General features: G+C 34.0%; 1 protein-coding gene across 1 annotated transcript; it reads right to left on the reverse strand.

Moving 5' to 3' along the window:
- Positions 1–120: 120 nt before the first annotated feature.
- Positions 121–13,322, reverse strand: LOC133192222 (U3 small nucleolar RNA-associated protein 18 homolog). Its single transcript, XM_061328200.1, has 13 exons — positions 13,099–13,322; positions 8,472–8,560; positions 8,240–8,335; positions 6,667–6,734; positions 6,375–6,499; positions 5,771–5,854; positions 5,357–5,528; positions 4,468–4,568; positions 4,027–4,117; positions 3,447–3,570; positions 1,371–1,545; positions 973–1,115; positions 121–536 (listed from the first exon to the last, which is right to left on the reverse strand). Exons 1-13 carry the CDS (start codon positions 13,294–13,296, stop codon positions 512–514), a joined length of 1,491 nt encoding a protein of 496 aa, XP_061184184.1. The 5' UTR covers positions 13,297–13,322; the 3' UTR covers positions 121–511.
- Positions 13,323–13,338: the final 16 nt, after the last annotated feature.

The raw sequence follows: 13,338 nt of genomic DNA on the forward strand, positions 1-13,338 counted from the left end.
TGTAACGTTGACCTTATTTAAATGTCCTTGGGTGAGAATACATGTATGAAGGCCCCTTTTATTCACTTCAAAAGTTATGGTCTGATGTTTGATCTAATGGAAAATAATAAAACATGAAAATAAGCCTTAAGAATCTTTTATATTTAGTGGTTCTTGCAAAACATACACGTACTGTACACGTGTATAACAAATAATGTGACATGCTGAAATAAACTGCATGCCTTTCACAATAGAACATTTTGAAAGTAAAAATTGTCCATATAAACTTTAACAACGTATTCCATATTTTCATAAAAATCTGAATGTTAGTAGATTGGTGATGTACGAGTACAACAGCAATCACAAATCACATGTCATTTACAATGTAAAAAGTCACCATTCATAGAGTTGAATAAACTGAAATTACTATACACTGTAATCGTCCACTTGCTGAAAACCCCCAATATATTGCATTTGGGGTTAAATTGAATGCTGTAGAAATGTTCCTGAATCCCTTTGAGCCAACTTTGTATCAGTAATTTCCATAGTGCTTGACTCTGCAAAACAAGGGTGAGACAACAATGAGAAGAAAAGTTGTACAAAAAAATGTTTGTCAACAAGGAAATGGAACCTTAAAGGAAATATCTCCTCACTCCTTATACAGGTACGATTTCAAACAATAAATATGTTATTATAATTATTAAAAGAATGTGTTGTCAGGACTATGTAGTGATAGCCAGAGGTATGATTGTCAGAGAAAGGGGGGACCTCAAAAGTGTCCCGAAAAATCTACATCTTTTTAAATACATGTATTAATATACATGCACATATCCTCACAATTACGGAGAGTACATGTATTTGGATTTTAAAAGAAAATATAACACTCCTAATAATTATTTTGGACTGGTACAATTCTACACTAGTAAGAAATGACAGATTTCTTATCTAATTCGCCAATCATCAGAAAATCAAAAGTGACTCTTAACAACAAACCTGTATAAGAGAGCACAGCCTCTGTGTGTTCCTATAGAAAAATAACCACTGTTCAGGGAAAAGTCCATACATGTAGGTATCCGTAAATTATCCACTTTTCTTTCTGGGAAGTTTGAAAAAACTGTCATGGAGGGAACATGGACCTGAGAAAGGAGAACAGAAGGGAAATTATAAATCATTCAAAAAATCTTATTTTCCTAATCAAGTTTGGGGAAAGATTCAGTCAATTTGCTGAATCACTACACATAGATGAACGTTACATGAACATGTTTTGTCCATTAGCTCCAAAGGGAAAATGCAAAGATCAGTAAATATTTTAGGTCAAACTTTTTTGGCAAATGTGTCCATTTACATTTAAAACAAAAAAAAGAAAGAACTTTTGATTAAAAAGAACTCACAAGTTTAACTGCTTTTTCTGCATAATTAGATGACACAGCTAAGATTTCTGACGTCGAGTTGAACACTGCTTTTGTACATGGCGTAGTGAGGTTCATGATGGCCTTGACCGGTTTAGGTGACCTTGAACTCAGTATGGTCTGTGAGTCGTAGATATTGACAACACCACTGTATGACCTGATCAAGAAAAAAGTGAATAATAGAATATTTTTCTTGAAATATTTGAAGTTGTCATATCTTAACAAATATTTTTCATATTTTTAAGACCTTTTTTGGATATTTGAGCCAAGCAACTTCAGACACAAATAATCAAGCACTATCAAATGTGATCAAAATCATATTTTAGTAAAATCTTTTTGATTCTAAAAATGATGCCTCTTTTTCTAATAATTTTTATCATAAATACAGTTGAACTTCAATATTTCGAACATCGATATATATATATAACACCATGGATATCAAAGTGAATTGGAAGTCCCAACCACTTTTTCTTTATGCATTTAACCTCGCCTTGAATCCTTGGGTATCTCAGAGTTTTTTTTTTCTCAGCCCCATCAAGTCTGTGATATTTTAATTACAAGTGATAATGAGTAAAACTGAACTTTAAACAAAGTTTTGTTTTAAAATTAATGATCAAAATTAATGAAATTTTCAACCCATCAAGAATGGAAAAATCATATTGTCAAATAAATTCATACTCCAACTGCAATTTTGTAATTATTTGACAGCAAATATGCATATAAACATTTTTCTTCCTTTCACTTAATTCTAGATGTTTTTTCAAATGACATCTAGTTTGCGGAACACTATTCCCAATGTTCTTTAGGCTACTAACAAGAGACGAATAATTCTATGCTGTATAGATCAGTAATTAGCAATTTCATTTCAATCTTGTATACATTATACATTTGAGATTCAGAACAAAAACTATGTTAAATAAGATGTGTTTGTGAAACACTGATGCCCCCGTATGTCAACTTATAGCAAAGGTTAAACTTTCACAAATCAAATCAATGTTGGTACCAAAAATAAGGTCTTGTCACAAGGAATATACCTGTGAAATATGAAAACCCTAGCAGCAACCATTGAATAGATATGGAAAAGGTTGAAGTTTTTCAAAAGTAAGTCAAACATCAAGGTCAAGATCAAATGGTCAAAATTAATGATGCCCAAGGAATTGCCTTCTCACAAGAAATAAACATGTGAAATATGAAAGCTGTAGTACCAATCGTTCAAAAGTTATGGCCAAGGTTTAAATTTTTCAAAAGTAGGTCAAACCCCAAGGTCAAAGTCAATGGATTACAATTGTTGGTATCCAAAGGAAGGCCTTGTCACAAGGAATAGACATGTCAAATATGAAAGCCCTAGCACCAACTGTTCAGAAGTTATGTCAAAGATTAAAATTTCCAAAAGTAGGTAAAACTCCAAGGTCAAGGTCAAAAAGGTCAAAGTCGATGGTATCCAAAGGAAGGTATTGTCACAAGGATTACATCTGTGAAGTATGAAAGCCCTAGAACCAATCGTTCAAAAGTTATGGCCAAGGTTCAAGTTTTCCAAAAGTAGGTCAAACTCCAAGGTCAATGGGTCAAAGTTGTTGGTATCCAAAGGAAGGTCTTGTCAAAAGGATTACATTTGTGAAGTATGAAAGCCCTAGCACCAACCGTTCAAGAGTTATGGCCAAGGTTATAGTTTTACAAAAGCAGGTCAAACTCCTAGGTCAAGGGTCAAAGTTGTTGGTATCCAAAGAAAGGTCTTGTCACAAGGATTACACATGTGAAGTATGAAAGCCCTAGCACCAACCATTCAAAAGTTATGGCTAGGGTTAAAGTTCAGTAAAATTTTGCAAAACTGGTTCAAACTCCAAGGTCAAATATGATGGTACCCAAAGAAAGGTCTTGTCACAAGGAATACACATGTGAAATATGAAAGCCATAGCTCCAGCCAATCAAAAGTTATGGGCAATGTTAAAGTTTTTGCGGATAAACAGACAGCTAGACAGACAGATGGACAGACAGGGCAAAAAGTATATACCCCCAAATCTTCGATACGGGGGCAATAAAAAATCACTTTAAACATACCCACAAGCCAGGTACTGCCCATTTGGAGATAGAGCAATGGATGTTCCCTGTGTACACCCATCGTCATAGAAACGATGTATACAGTCCCGCCTATCAAGATCCCAAACATAAACATCACCTTCAACTGAAATGACACATTTCACATTATGATAATTCCTTCGACTTTGTTGTGAAGAATAAAATCATAACTGAACGCACAAAAAAATCTATCTTTTTTTAAATCTATATATAATTAAATCAGCCATTTCTTTGGTTTATATTACATTTTTTACCTTTTACAGATTTTTAAATGTAAAGAGAGAGAGAAAAAAAACAAGCAACAAGTAAATACATGTATCATGGTTTCCAAAGGGGCGTTTTGGTATTAAATATACTTCTTAATCACTTTCTTGTATTATTATTTAATTTACTACAATATATATATATATATATATATATATATATATATATATATATATATATATATATATATATATATATATATATATATATATATATAATCACATACTAGATAAATTGAGGAGGAGTACCAAATTCATGCAATCACCAAGAAAATGACCTAATTCTAGAGACAACTAACCTCCATGTGAATACATCAGGTGCCCATCCTTGGAAAATGCCACATCTTTTACTTCACCATTCATCTGCAGTGTATGAATCCATTCTTTGGACTAAAAAAAATTTAGTGACCAGGTTTCAGTTGTATAAAATTTTTAACTTTCTGATTTGAGATTAAAGAAAAAGAAAGTTCTCAGCTTGGTAATCAAGAATTAGTTAGCTCAAAGTTTCCTTCAATTATTTTTTAAAAGCTTAGAACATATAAGAAAAATATATTATCTGAGTATCCGATACTAAAGTAAAGGGACAATAAATTGATAATTGTTCCCTTCTTTTTTTTTCTAATATAATTTTGACTATATAACTGCAACTTCAACTTTAATGAAATTGTTTTTCACATACTATCCTTCTCCCCATTAGGTCGAGTTTCCCTATTTTTCTCTTTACATCTATTTACACCTACTTTTGCTGACAGAAGATGCATTCCTCCAGTTTTCCCAAGAAACACTAAAAATCTTCCATCTGGTGATACTCTAAATTTCTTCATCATTTTCTCCTCTAACCCTGAATTTGAACATAAATGAATTCCATGTGAAATAACATAACGATAAATAATTTTAATCTTTCAGTGTGAAATGCAGCATTTATGACACACTACTACACTCCCCATCCCCAGAAAATATTATACATGGCAAGGAATCGAAGTCTTTTTTCACTGTTTCAAGAACTCCTTCTTATTTTGAGTGGTACATATGCACTAAGAATGAATGATGATCATAAGCAAATATGAAAGATTAGAGAGGTTTAGCAAGCTCACTTGTACATGTTCGTGTAAACTACAAGTTAGAATTACACGTACATGTACACGTTTACATTATTTTTCTTATTTAGCAAAGTATAAGCTGTACGTGTACTTGTACGTGTTTTAAATGTAAAAATGTAATATGCATATCACCCTTTTAAATAAATATATGCACACATTTATAAGAAAAAGAATGAAAAGAGCTCTTATAATTTTGATCCGTCAAAGCCTGCTTTGAAAGTCTAGATGTTGTGTATTTAGCATTCTATGAAATTATATTTTTCAATAATAGACATTTAGTTCTTTATATCAGTATCTGCATTAAATCTTCAGGTTTTAGGAAAATGCACAATTTTTAAAATATAAACAGCAGTTAAAGAAATATAGGCTGCAAGACTGGACCAACCTGTACTCGGTAATCTACATGTAAGTGGATACACGTAGAAATTCGTCATTAGCAAAACTAATGACGTAATGCACATATTTCTGGGGGGATTCCCTCCTACACGTACTTGTACATGTTGGTTTGCTAAACCTCTCTATTCATTACCTTTTATTTTGGGAACATTGATAATTTTTCCAGCCATCATATCGTAATATTTAAAGTTTTTGTATCTAGACCCCATTATAACTTCATGACCATCTGTGCTGAAATGTGCTGTGTGGATTGGAAAACCATCAATAAACACACTTTGGATCTTTGGATTATGTTTACCATCCACCTGCAAGCACAAAAGACTTCTTAGCTGTTCAAACTGAACATTGCACAAGTAATTGGTCTAATTTTTTTTAAAATTTATTTACAGTTGCACTATCTCGAACTTCAATATCTTGAATACCATAGATATGTCGAAGTCAGTTGGAAGTCCCAACCACATTTTCTTTACGCAATTTAACCTCATTATCTCCAACCTTTTTTCTCGGTCCCATTGAGATAACAAGGTTTGATTGTATTTATCTTTACCTGAAATAGGCTCAAAGTGTAGTTCATCCCTGCAGTTAGAATAACCTGAGCTGTTGGGTGAAACTCTACTGATGTCAACTTGCCCTGTCATCAAAAGGAAACAGATGAAGGCATTCAACATTTCACAAATTAAATATACATACAAGATTTTTATCCCCTTAATTGATTATTCTTTCACTTATGTGGCATAAAAACTTTAAAATACCTTTTCTGTAAGGACTTGAGACACTTTTAATCAAGAATTTTTTCTTTGCAACATATTAGTTGGAAGGATAACGGTAAGTGTATAGGTATTTATTGTTAATTCCCTTGATAGAATACTATACTCCAGTAACTGAAAGCTGCATTACACATTTATTTCCTCTGACACTTAACACATGTATCCCTGAGGGCATTATGCATTTACATGTGTACATGTACCGGGTATATCCCCCCAAAATCTTTACCTCAGAGGCATTACATATTTATTTCCCCTGAAACTTCATCTTTGAGGGCATTATGCATTTATTCCCCCTGAAACTTTACCTCTGAGGTCATTACACATTATATCCCCTGAAACTTTACCTCTGAGGGAATTACACATTTATTTCCCACAAAAATTTACCTCTGAAGGTTGTTCCTTGTTGGCATCAGTACATTGTTTAAGGTCGATTAATCCTTTAGGTAATGAGGAGGAAGTTATTAAATAATTTCCAGTCTTCTGAAGTAAATCATCTACATCACTGTCATCTATAAAAAAAAATTTATTTCATTTTAAGTTTTCTTTATGTTTTTGTCTAATGCTTATGTGAAAAGATTCATGACAACCGATATACAAGTATTCCATGAAAAAAGAGGTTTCACGGTGACTGAAATATACCCACCACATGCATATATTTTCTCGATGTTAGACTTACCATCAGATTCATGAGTTCTCTCAGATTGTAACTTGGCCCAGTTAGGAACAGAGGAGACTTTCTCAAATCTGCATTCAAAAATGAACAAAATTAAATTTAAAACAGATGTAAAAAAAAAACATAAGTTTTACTTACTCAGATTTAGATGAGAGGTGTACTATTATGGACCTGAATTTAGCAGTGTACATGTACTTACTCAGATTTAGATGAGAGGTGTACTATTATGGACTTGAGTTTAGCAGTGTACTAACTCAGATTTAGATGAGAGGTGTACTATTATGGACTTGAGTTTAGCGGTGTACTTACTCAGATTTAGATGAAAGGTGTACTATTATGGACTTGAGTTTAGCGGTGTACTTACTCAGATTTAGATGAGAGGTGTACTATTATGGACTTGAGTTTAGCAGTGTACTAACTCAGATTTAGATGAGAGGTGTACTATTATGGACTTGAGTTTAGCGGTGTACTTACTCAGATTTAGATGAGAGGTGTACTATTATGGACTTGAGTTTAGCAGTGTACTAACTCAGATTTAGATGAGAGGTGTACTATTATGGACTTGAGTTTAGCGGTGTACTTACTCAGATTTAGATGAAAGGTGTACTATTATGGACTTGAGTTTAGCAGTGTACTTACTCAGATTGAGATGAGAGGTGTACTATTATGAACCTGAGTTTAGCAGTGTACTTACTCAGATTTAGATGAGAGGTGTACTTTTATGAACTTGAGTTTAGCTGTGTACTAACTCAAATTTAGATGAGAGGTGTACTTTTATGAACTTGAGTTTAGCAGTGTACTAACTCAGATTTAGATGAGAGGTGTACTATTATGAACCTGAGTTTAGCAGTGTACTTACTCAGATTTAGATGAGAGGTGTACTATTATGAACTTGAGTTTAGCATTGAACTTACTCAGATTTAGATGAGAGGTGTACTATTATGAACTTGAGTTTAGCAGTGTACTAACTCAGATTTAGATGAGAGGTGTACTATTATGGACTTGAGTTTAGCAGTGTACTTACTCAGATTTAGATGAGAGGTGTACTTTTATGAACTTGAGTTTAGCAGTGTACTAACTCAGATTTAGATGAGAGGTGTACTATTATGGACTTGAGTTTAGTGGTGTACTTACTCAGATTTAGATGAGAGGTGTACTATTATGAACTTGACTTTAGCAGTGTACTTACTCAGATTTAGATGAGAGGTGTACTGTTATGGACTTGAGTTTAGCAGTGTACTTACTCAGATTTAGATGAGAGGTGTACTTTTATGGACTTAGTTTAGCAGTATATTTACTCAGATTTAGATGAGAGGTGTACTGTTATGGACTCGAGTTTAACAGTGTTCTCACTCATTCTTCAGTTGAGAGGTGTACTGTTATGGACTTGATTTTAGAAGCATTGTTACTCAGCCTTCAATTGAGAGGTACACTGTTCTGGACTTGAGTTTGGCAGTGTACTTATTCAGATTTAGATGAGAGGTATATTGCTATAGACTTGAGATTGGCAGTGTACTTTCTCAGCCTTTAGTTGAGAGATGTACTGTATTGGACTTGAGTTTTTCAGTGTACTTACTCCGCCTTTAGTTGAGAGGTGTATTGGTCTGTTTTTATTTTTCTTTCATCTCCTCTTCTTATTGAATCATATCTTCTTTCTCTTGTTATCTGTATACTAAATACAAAGTATTTCGAAAATTATATTTTGCATTCAGTGCATGCCTTCTTATAATTCTGTGACAAAAAAAGTATTAAAGTATTTTCACATTGCCACAAACACATCCTAAATATTAATGATGATAAGTCATTACCTTCCCTTATCATCTTCATCCTGCCATACAGGGGCCTTCTTTTGCTTTGGGGGAATTTTTTTCTTTTTAGCTTGTGTTTCATATTCTGCCTATATGTATAAAAATATATATATATTATACAAAAATAGCTCATACGCAAAACCAGTGAATAACAATTCTCAGCTGAGCGAGAGTGGTATATCATACGCTCATATGCAACTTGCTGATATATGCACTTTATAAGACTTTTTATATGATGCTATTACAGTTGAACTTTGGTATCTCAATCACCGATATCTCGAATACCATGGAAATGTTGAACTGAGTTGGAAGTCTGGGTTTCTCTTTTTCTATGAATTTTAACCTCAGTATCTTGAATCTTCAGATATCATGAAGTTTTTCCTGGTCCTATTGAATTCAAGATAATGAGGTTTGACTGTATATGTAATTTATTTGTAAACAATACATTTAAAAAAACCATTGTATATTCTGAAGGAAATATGTAGAAAACCAGTAGCCAATCAAATCATTTACATCCTCTGAATCATTAAAGTAATTTTACTTCAGCAGCACTCTGTGTTTAACTTTAAGTGCAGCTAATCATGTGGGATGCTTTAAGTAGCCAATATTTAATTGCGACTGTCTGCATTTCATTCACTGCATTCAATAAGTCACTTGTCAGTAAGACAATAATTTGTTTCACTTAAATGATGACTAATTTCAATTTACATAAACACCTTGTTCTTCACTGAAAGACACATTCTATAGGCTATCTACCCCAGTAGCCACTTTCTATTTCTGAGCCTAAATCACCTCGTCAACCATGTACACTTTACAGAAACATAGTTTCCTGTGCAGCTTGGATATTTCACACATCTGTATGCATTAACTGAATTTAAAAAAAAAAGTAAGACATATACTTTTGGGTGTCTTGTACTTAAAAACCCTTTCATTGCCTTTAATTTTCTCTCAAAAAAGAAATTGCCATTGATGAATATATCAAAAGGCAGCTCATAGGGCTAAATTGACCATTTTTGGTACAAGGTCCTGTACCTTTTTCAAATGGGAATTTTTAATTCCAAACATGGTAAAATTTGGAAAAATTAATGTCTTATACTATGTTTTACTGTAGAATAAAGAGTTAGATTGTAGGTTAATTCCCTTTTCAATCTTTATGAATCATCATAATCTCTAAATTTGATAAATTCAAGTTCTTTTTCATGCAAGGATCTAGAGGGGGTTGGGGGGTTGGGGGGTTCCAGCCCCCCCCCCCCCCCTGGAATTTGCAAAGTTATTAAAAGGATATACTGAAGCAGATAAAAAATAACTTTGGACCCCCCACTCCTGGAAAACGTGGACCCCACCACCATGAAATACGTTCTTTTTCTCTCATTTTTTACTTTTTTTTTTTTGTTTTTTTGCTTGTCAAGTTTCTATTTAAAAAATATGAAAAATGCATTCTGCTTGCCATTTGGGAATACCTATATTTGGTTAAAAAAAAAGTCAATTTTCAACTGGGACAGGGTCCTTTGACTGGACATGGCTGCAAGGACTATTAACAGAATGAAGCCATAGCTTAGCATTGGTAATGTATATTTAGAATACAGAAAATTTTCACATGTGTTTTTAATGCTGTGGAATTTAAGTGTATTTTTGATGCTCATAAATATAAATGTGTTTAAATTTTACAGATTTAAAACACATAAAAATTTTTAGCACACAAAAAAAAACAAGAGGCCCAGGGGCCGCATCACTCACCTGAGCACTATGGCTAGGAAAAAGCAGAAATCAGTTCAGTCTTGAAAGGTTGAAAAGTTTAAATATAAAAGTGGTTCGGTTCGGGGGGGGGGGGGGGGATGGGGGGGATGGGGGTTGATTTGAACTAACTTGAATCTATACTTCATAGGGATGCTTTTGAATTAATATGACAAATAATGGCTTTGCTGTTCTTAAGAAGAAAATTCTCATTGATATATCCTTTGTATAACTATGATCCCTTGTTATGACCCCACTATTCTCCTGGGGGGGGGGGGTCATGAATTGAACAAATTTGAATCTACATTACCTGAGGATGATTCCATTTAAATACGACTAATCATGGCTTTGCTGTTCTTGAGAAGAAATTTTTTTTAAAGATTTTTCCACAGGCACTTGGGGTATGGACCCCCCCCCCCCCCTTTCCATTTTTTTTCTTTTTAAATCTGGGGTCAAGTCACCTTTTTCCTATTTTTGTATTCTAATATGCACTGTATGTTATCAATAATGTAACTCTTTTGTCTCTATAAGCTGTTTTTAAATATATCGTTTTCAACTGATCATAAAAAGAGAGAAGGCTTGCAACTTTCTCATCGCCTGCCTCACCTCACTTAAACTTCGCCTGATTATTTATCGAAAGAATAAGAACAGTCTTCGCCAAATCTTTTTTTCAGTACATGCCCTTCGGGCAGGTTTAACCACTTATTATGCTAGCCCGAACAAATATTTACATGCCCAGAATTTTATCAAGTAATTTTATTCTTATTTGCCTTTTCATGCCCAGGAAATGATCGGAAATCCATTTCTATCGATCTATTGTCTCGCCATTAATATTGTTTTCAACCTGTACACTTTTTGTGTCTCCTTTGCAAAAGAATTCCTTGGAAGTCACGTATTATTTTCAACGTGTATACTTTTTGCGTCTCCTTTGCAAAAGAGTTCCTTGGAAATTGCAGTAGAATATTTAAACTATCGTTAAAATTTTATTTGATGCTCCACTTGAGATGAAAAATCAGACTTTTAAGTACATTTAATGTTATTGGTATTGTTTAATTTGATAATAGGGAGGCTTAGGCCTCAGAATTTACATGCCCTTCGGGCTTGTAAGTATGCAATTTCCACATGCCCGTTTCCAATTTTACCAGGTCCCGGGCTTCGGACTCCCGGGATTTGTTGAAGACTGTAAGAAAACATGGAATGTGCATACATCAATAAATTCGTTATACATTCTTCTTCCTTTTCATATTCCATTTAATTTTTATGTGCCCCCGATTTGTAAATATTTCGATTAAATCACCCGCATCTAGGGTAAATTTTGTTTATGTGCACCAGCTGGGACGGAAGTGCCCGGTATTTTCGGGTATCATCATGAGAAAGTTGCAAGCCTTCTCTCTTTTTATGTATCAGTCGAAAACGATATATTTAAAAACAGCTTATAGAGACAAAAGTGTTACATTATTGATAACATACAGTGCATATTAGAATACAAAAATATTAAAAAGGTTACTCGACCCCAGATTTAAAAAGGGTCCATACCCCAAGTGCCTGTGGATTTTTCCTATGTATTCCTATGTAAAAGTTTGATCGCCCATTGTGGCCCCACCCTACCCCCGGGGGTATTGATTTGAACAAATTTGAATCTACAGTATCTAAGAATGCTTCCATATAAATATGACCAATCATGGCTTTGCTGTTCTTGAGAAATAGATTTTTACTATGTATTTAAATGTAAAACTTTGATCGCCCATTGTGGCCCCACCCAATCCCCCGGGGTCATGATTTGAACAAGCTTGAATCTACACTACCTGAGGATGCTTCCATATAAATATGACCATTCATGGCTTTGCTGTTCTTAAGAAAAAGAAGATTATTACAGATTTTTCTTATATATTCCTATGTAAATTTTGATCGCCCATTGTGGCCCCAACCTACCCCTGGGGGGTCATGATTTGAACAAACTTGAATCTACACTACCTGAGGATGCTACCATATAAATATGACCAATCATGGCTTTGCTGTTCTTGAGAAGAAGATTTTTAAAGATTTTTCCTATATATTCCTATGTAAAACTTTGATCGCCCATTGTGGCCCCACCCTACCCCCAGGGTCATGATTTTAACAAACCTGAATCTACACTACCTGAGGATGCTACCATATAAATATGACCAATCATGGCATTGCTGTTCCTGAGAAGAAGCAGTGATTCATTTTGGTGTGCGTCCCGCGTAAATTACGCACAAATTTTGCTCAGGACGCATTATTTCAATAAATGTGCATCCCAATAAACGCATTTAATTTGTAAAATGAAAGGTATTATTTTAAATTATTTCGGTATAATCTGCTTCAAAACTTCGCCGATTGCATCATATCCACGTGCTAAGCGATATGCATGAACACAGTGGTTCTTGAGAAGAAGATTTTTTAATGATGCCATTAATTTTTCATGAATTCATAATTATCTCCCCTTGGAAGAAGGTGTGGCCCTTCATTTGAACAAACTTGAATCCCCTTTACCCAAGAATACTTTGTAGCAAGTTTGATTGAAATTGGCCCAGTGGTTCTGGAGAAGGAGTCAAAAATGTGAAAAGTTTACAGACAGACAGAAAGACGGACTACAGACAAAATGTGATCAGAAAAGCTCACTTGAGCCTTTGGCTCAGGTGAGCTAAAAACTGTTATATGGTATATTTTTTAGACATTCCAGATAAGCAATCATCAAATAATATAACTATTTACTAAAAGTTAGTTTAAGTTAAAACTTAACTTCATAAACACAGATAAGTAAATTGGGCTGATCAATTACTGAACAAGTTTGCAACTAAACCCTGTTTATGATTTGATTTGTCTTCAGTTAGAATTTGATAAGAATGAAGTATCCAGAATACTATACAACCTGTCTCGAAATTTCTTGCAAAGTTTGTATCACATCTGCATCTCCACCGAGGACAAGTTTCTCCAAATGTGTTTCATCCGCGTTTTTGTCTCTCTTTTTGCTACCTAATGGAATATTTGCCTCTGCAGGGATTTTTCCTTGTGTGACGCGTGCTTCCAAGGAATGGGAAACTGTTGTCTTTCTCTTTCTACGCAACATATTGAAAATATGGTGTGTTTTAAGATTATTCACACATGGACA

This window comes from Saccostrea echinata, unplaced genomic scaffold (assembly GCF_033153115.1).
Source record: "Saccostrea echinata isolate AGI-Se365-2 ecotype Australia unplaced genomic scaffold, CSIRO_AGI_Sech_v1 ptg000025l, whole genome shotgun sequence".
In the NCBI taxonomy this organism is placed as follows: domain Eukaryota; kingdom Metazoa; phylum Mollusca; class Bivalvia; order Ostreida; family Ostreidae; genus Saccostrea; species Saccostrea echinata.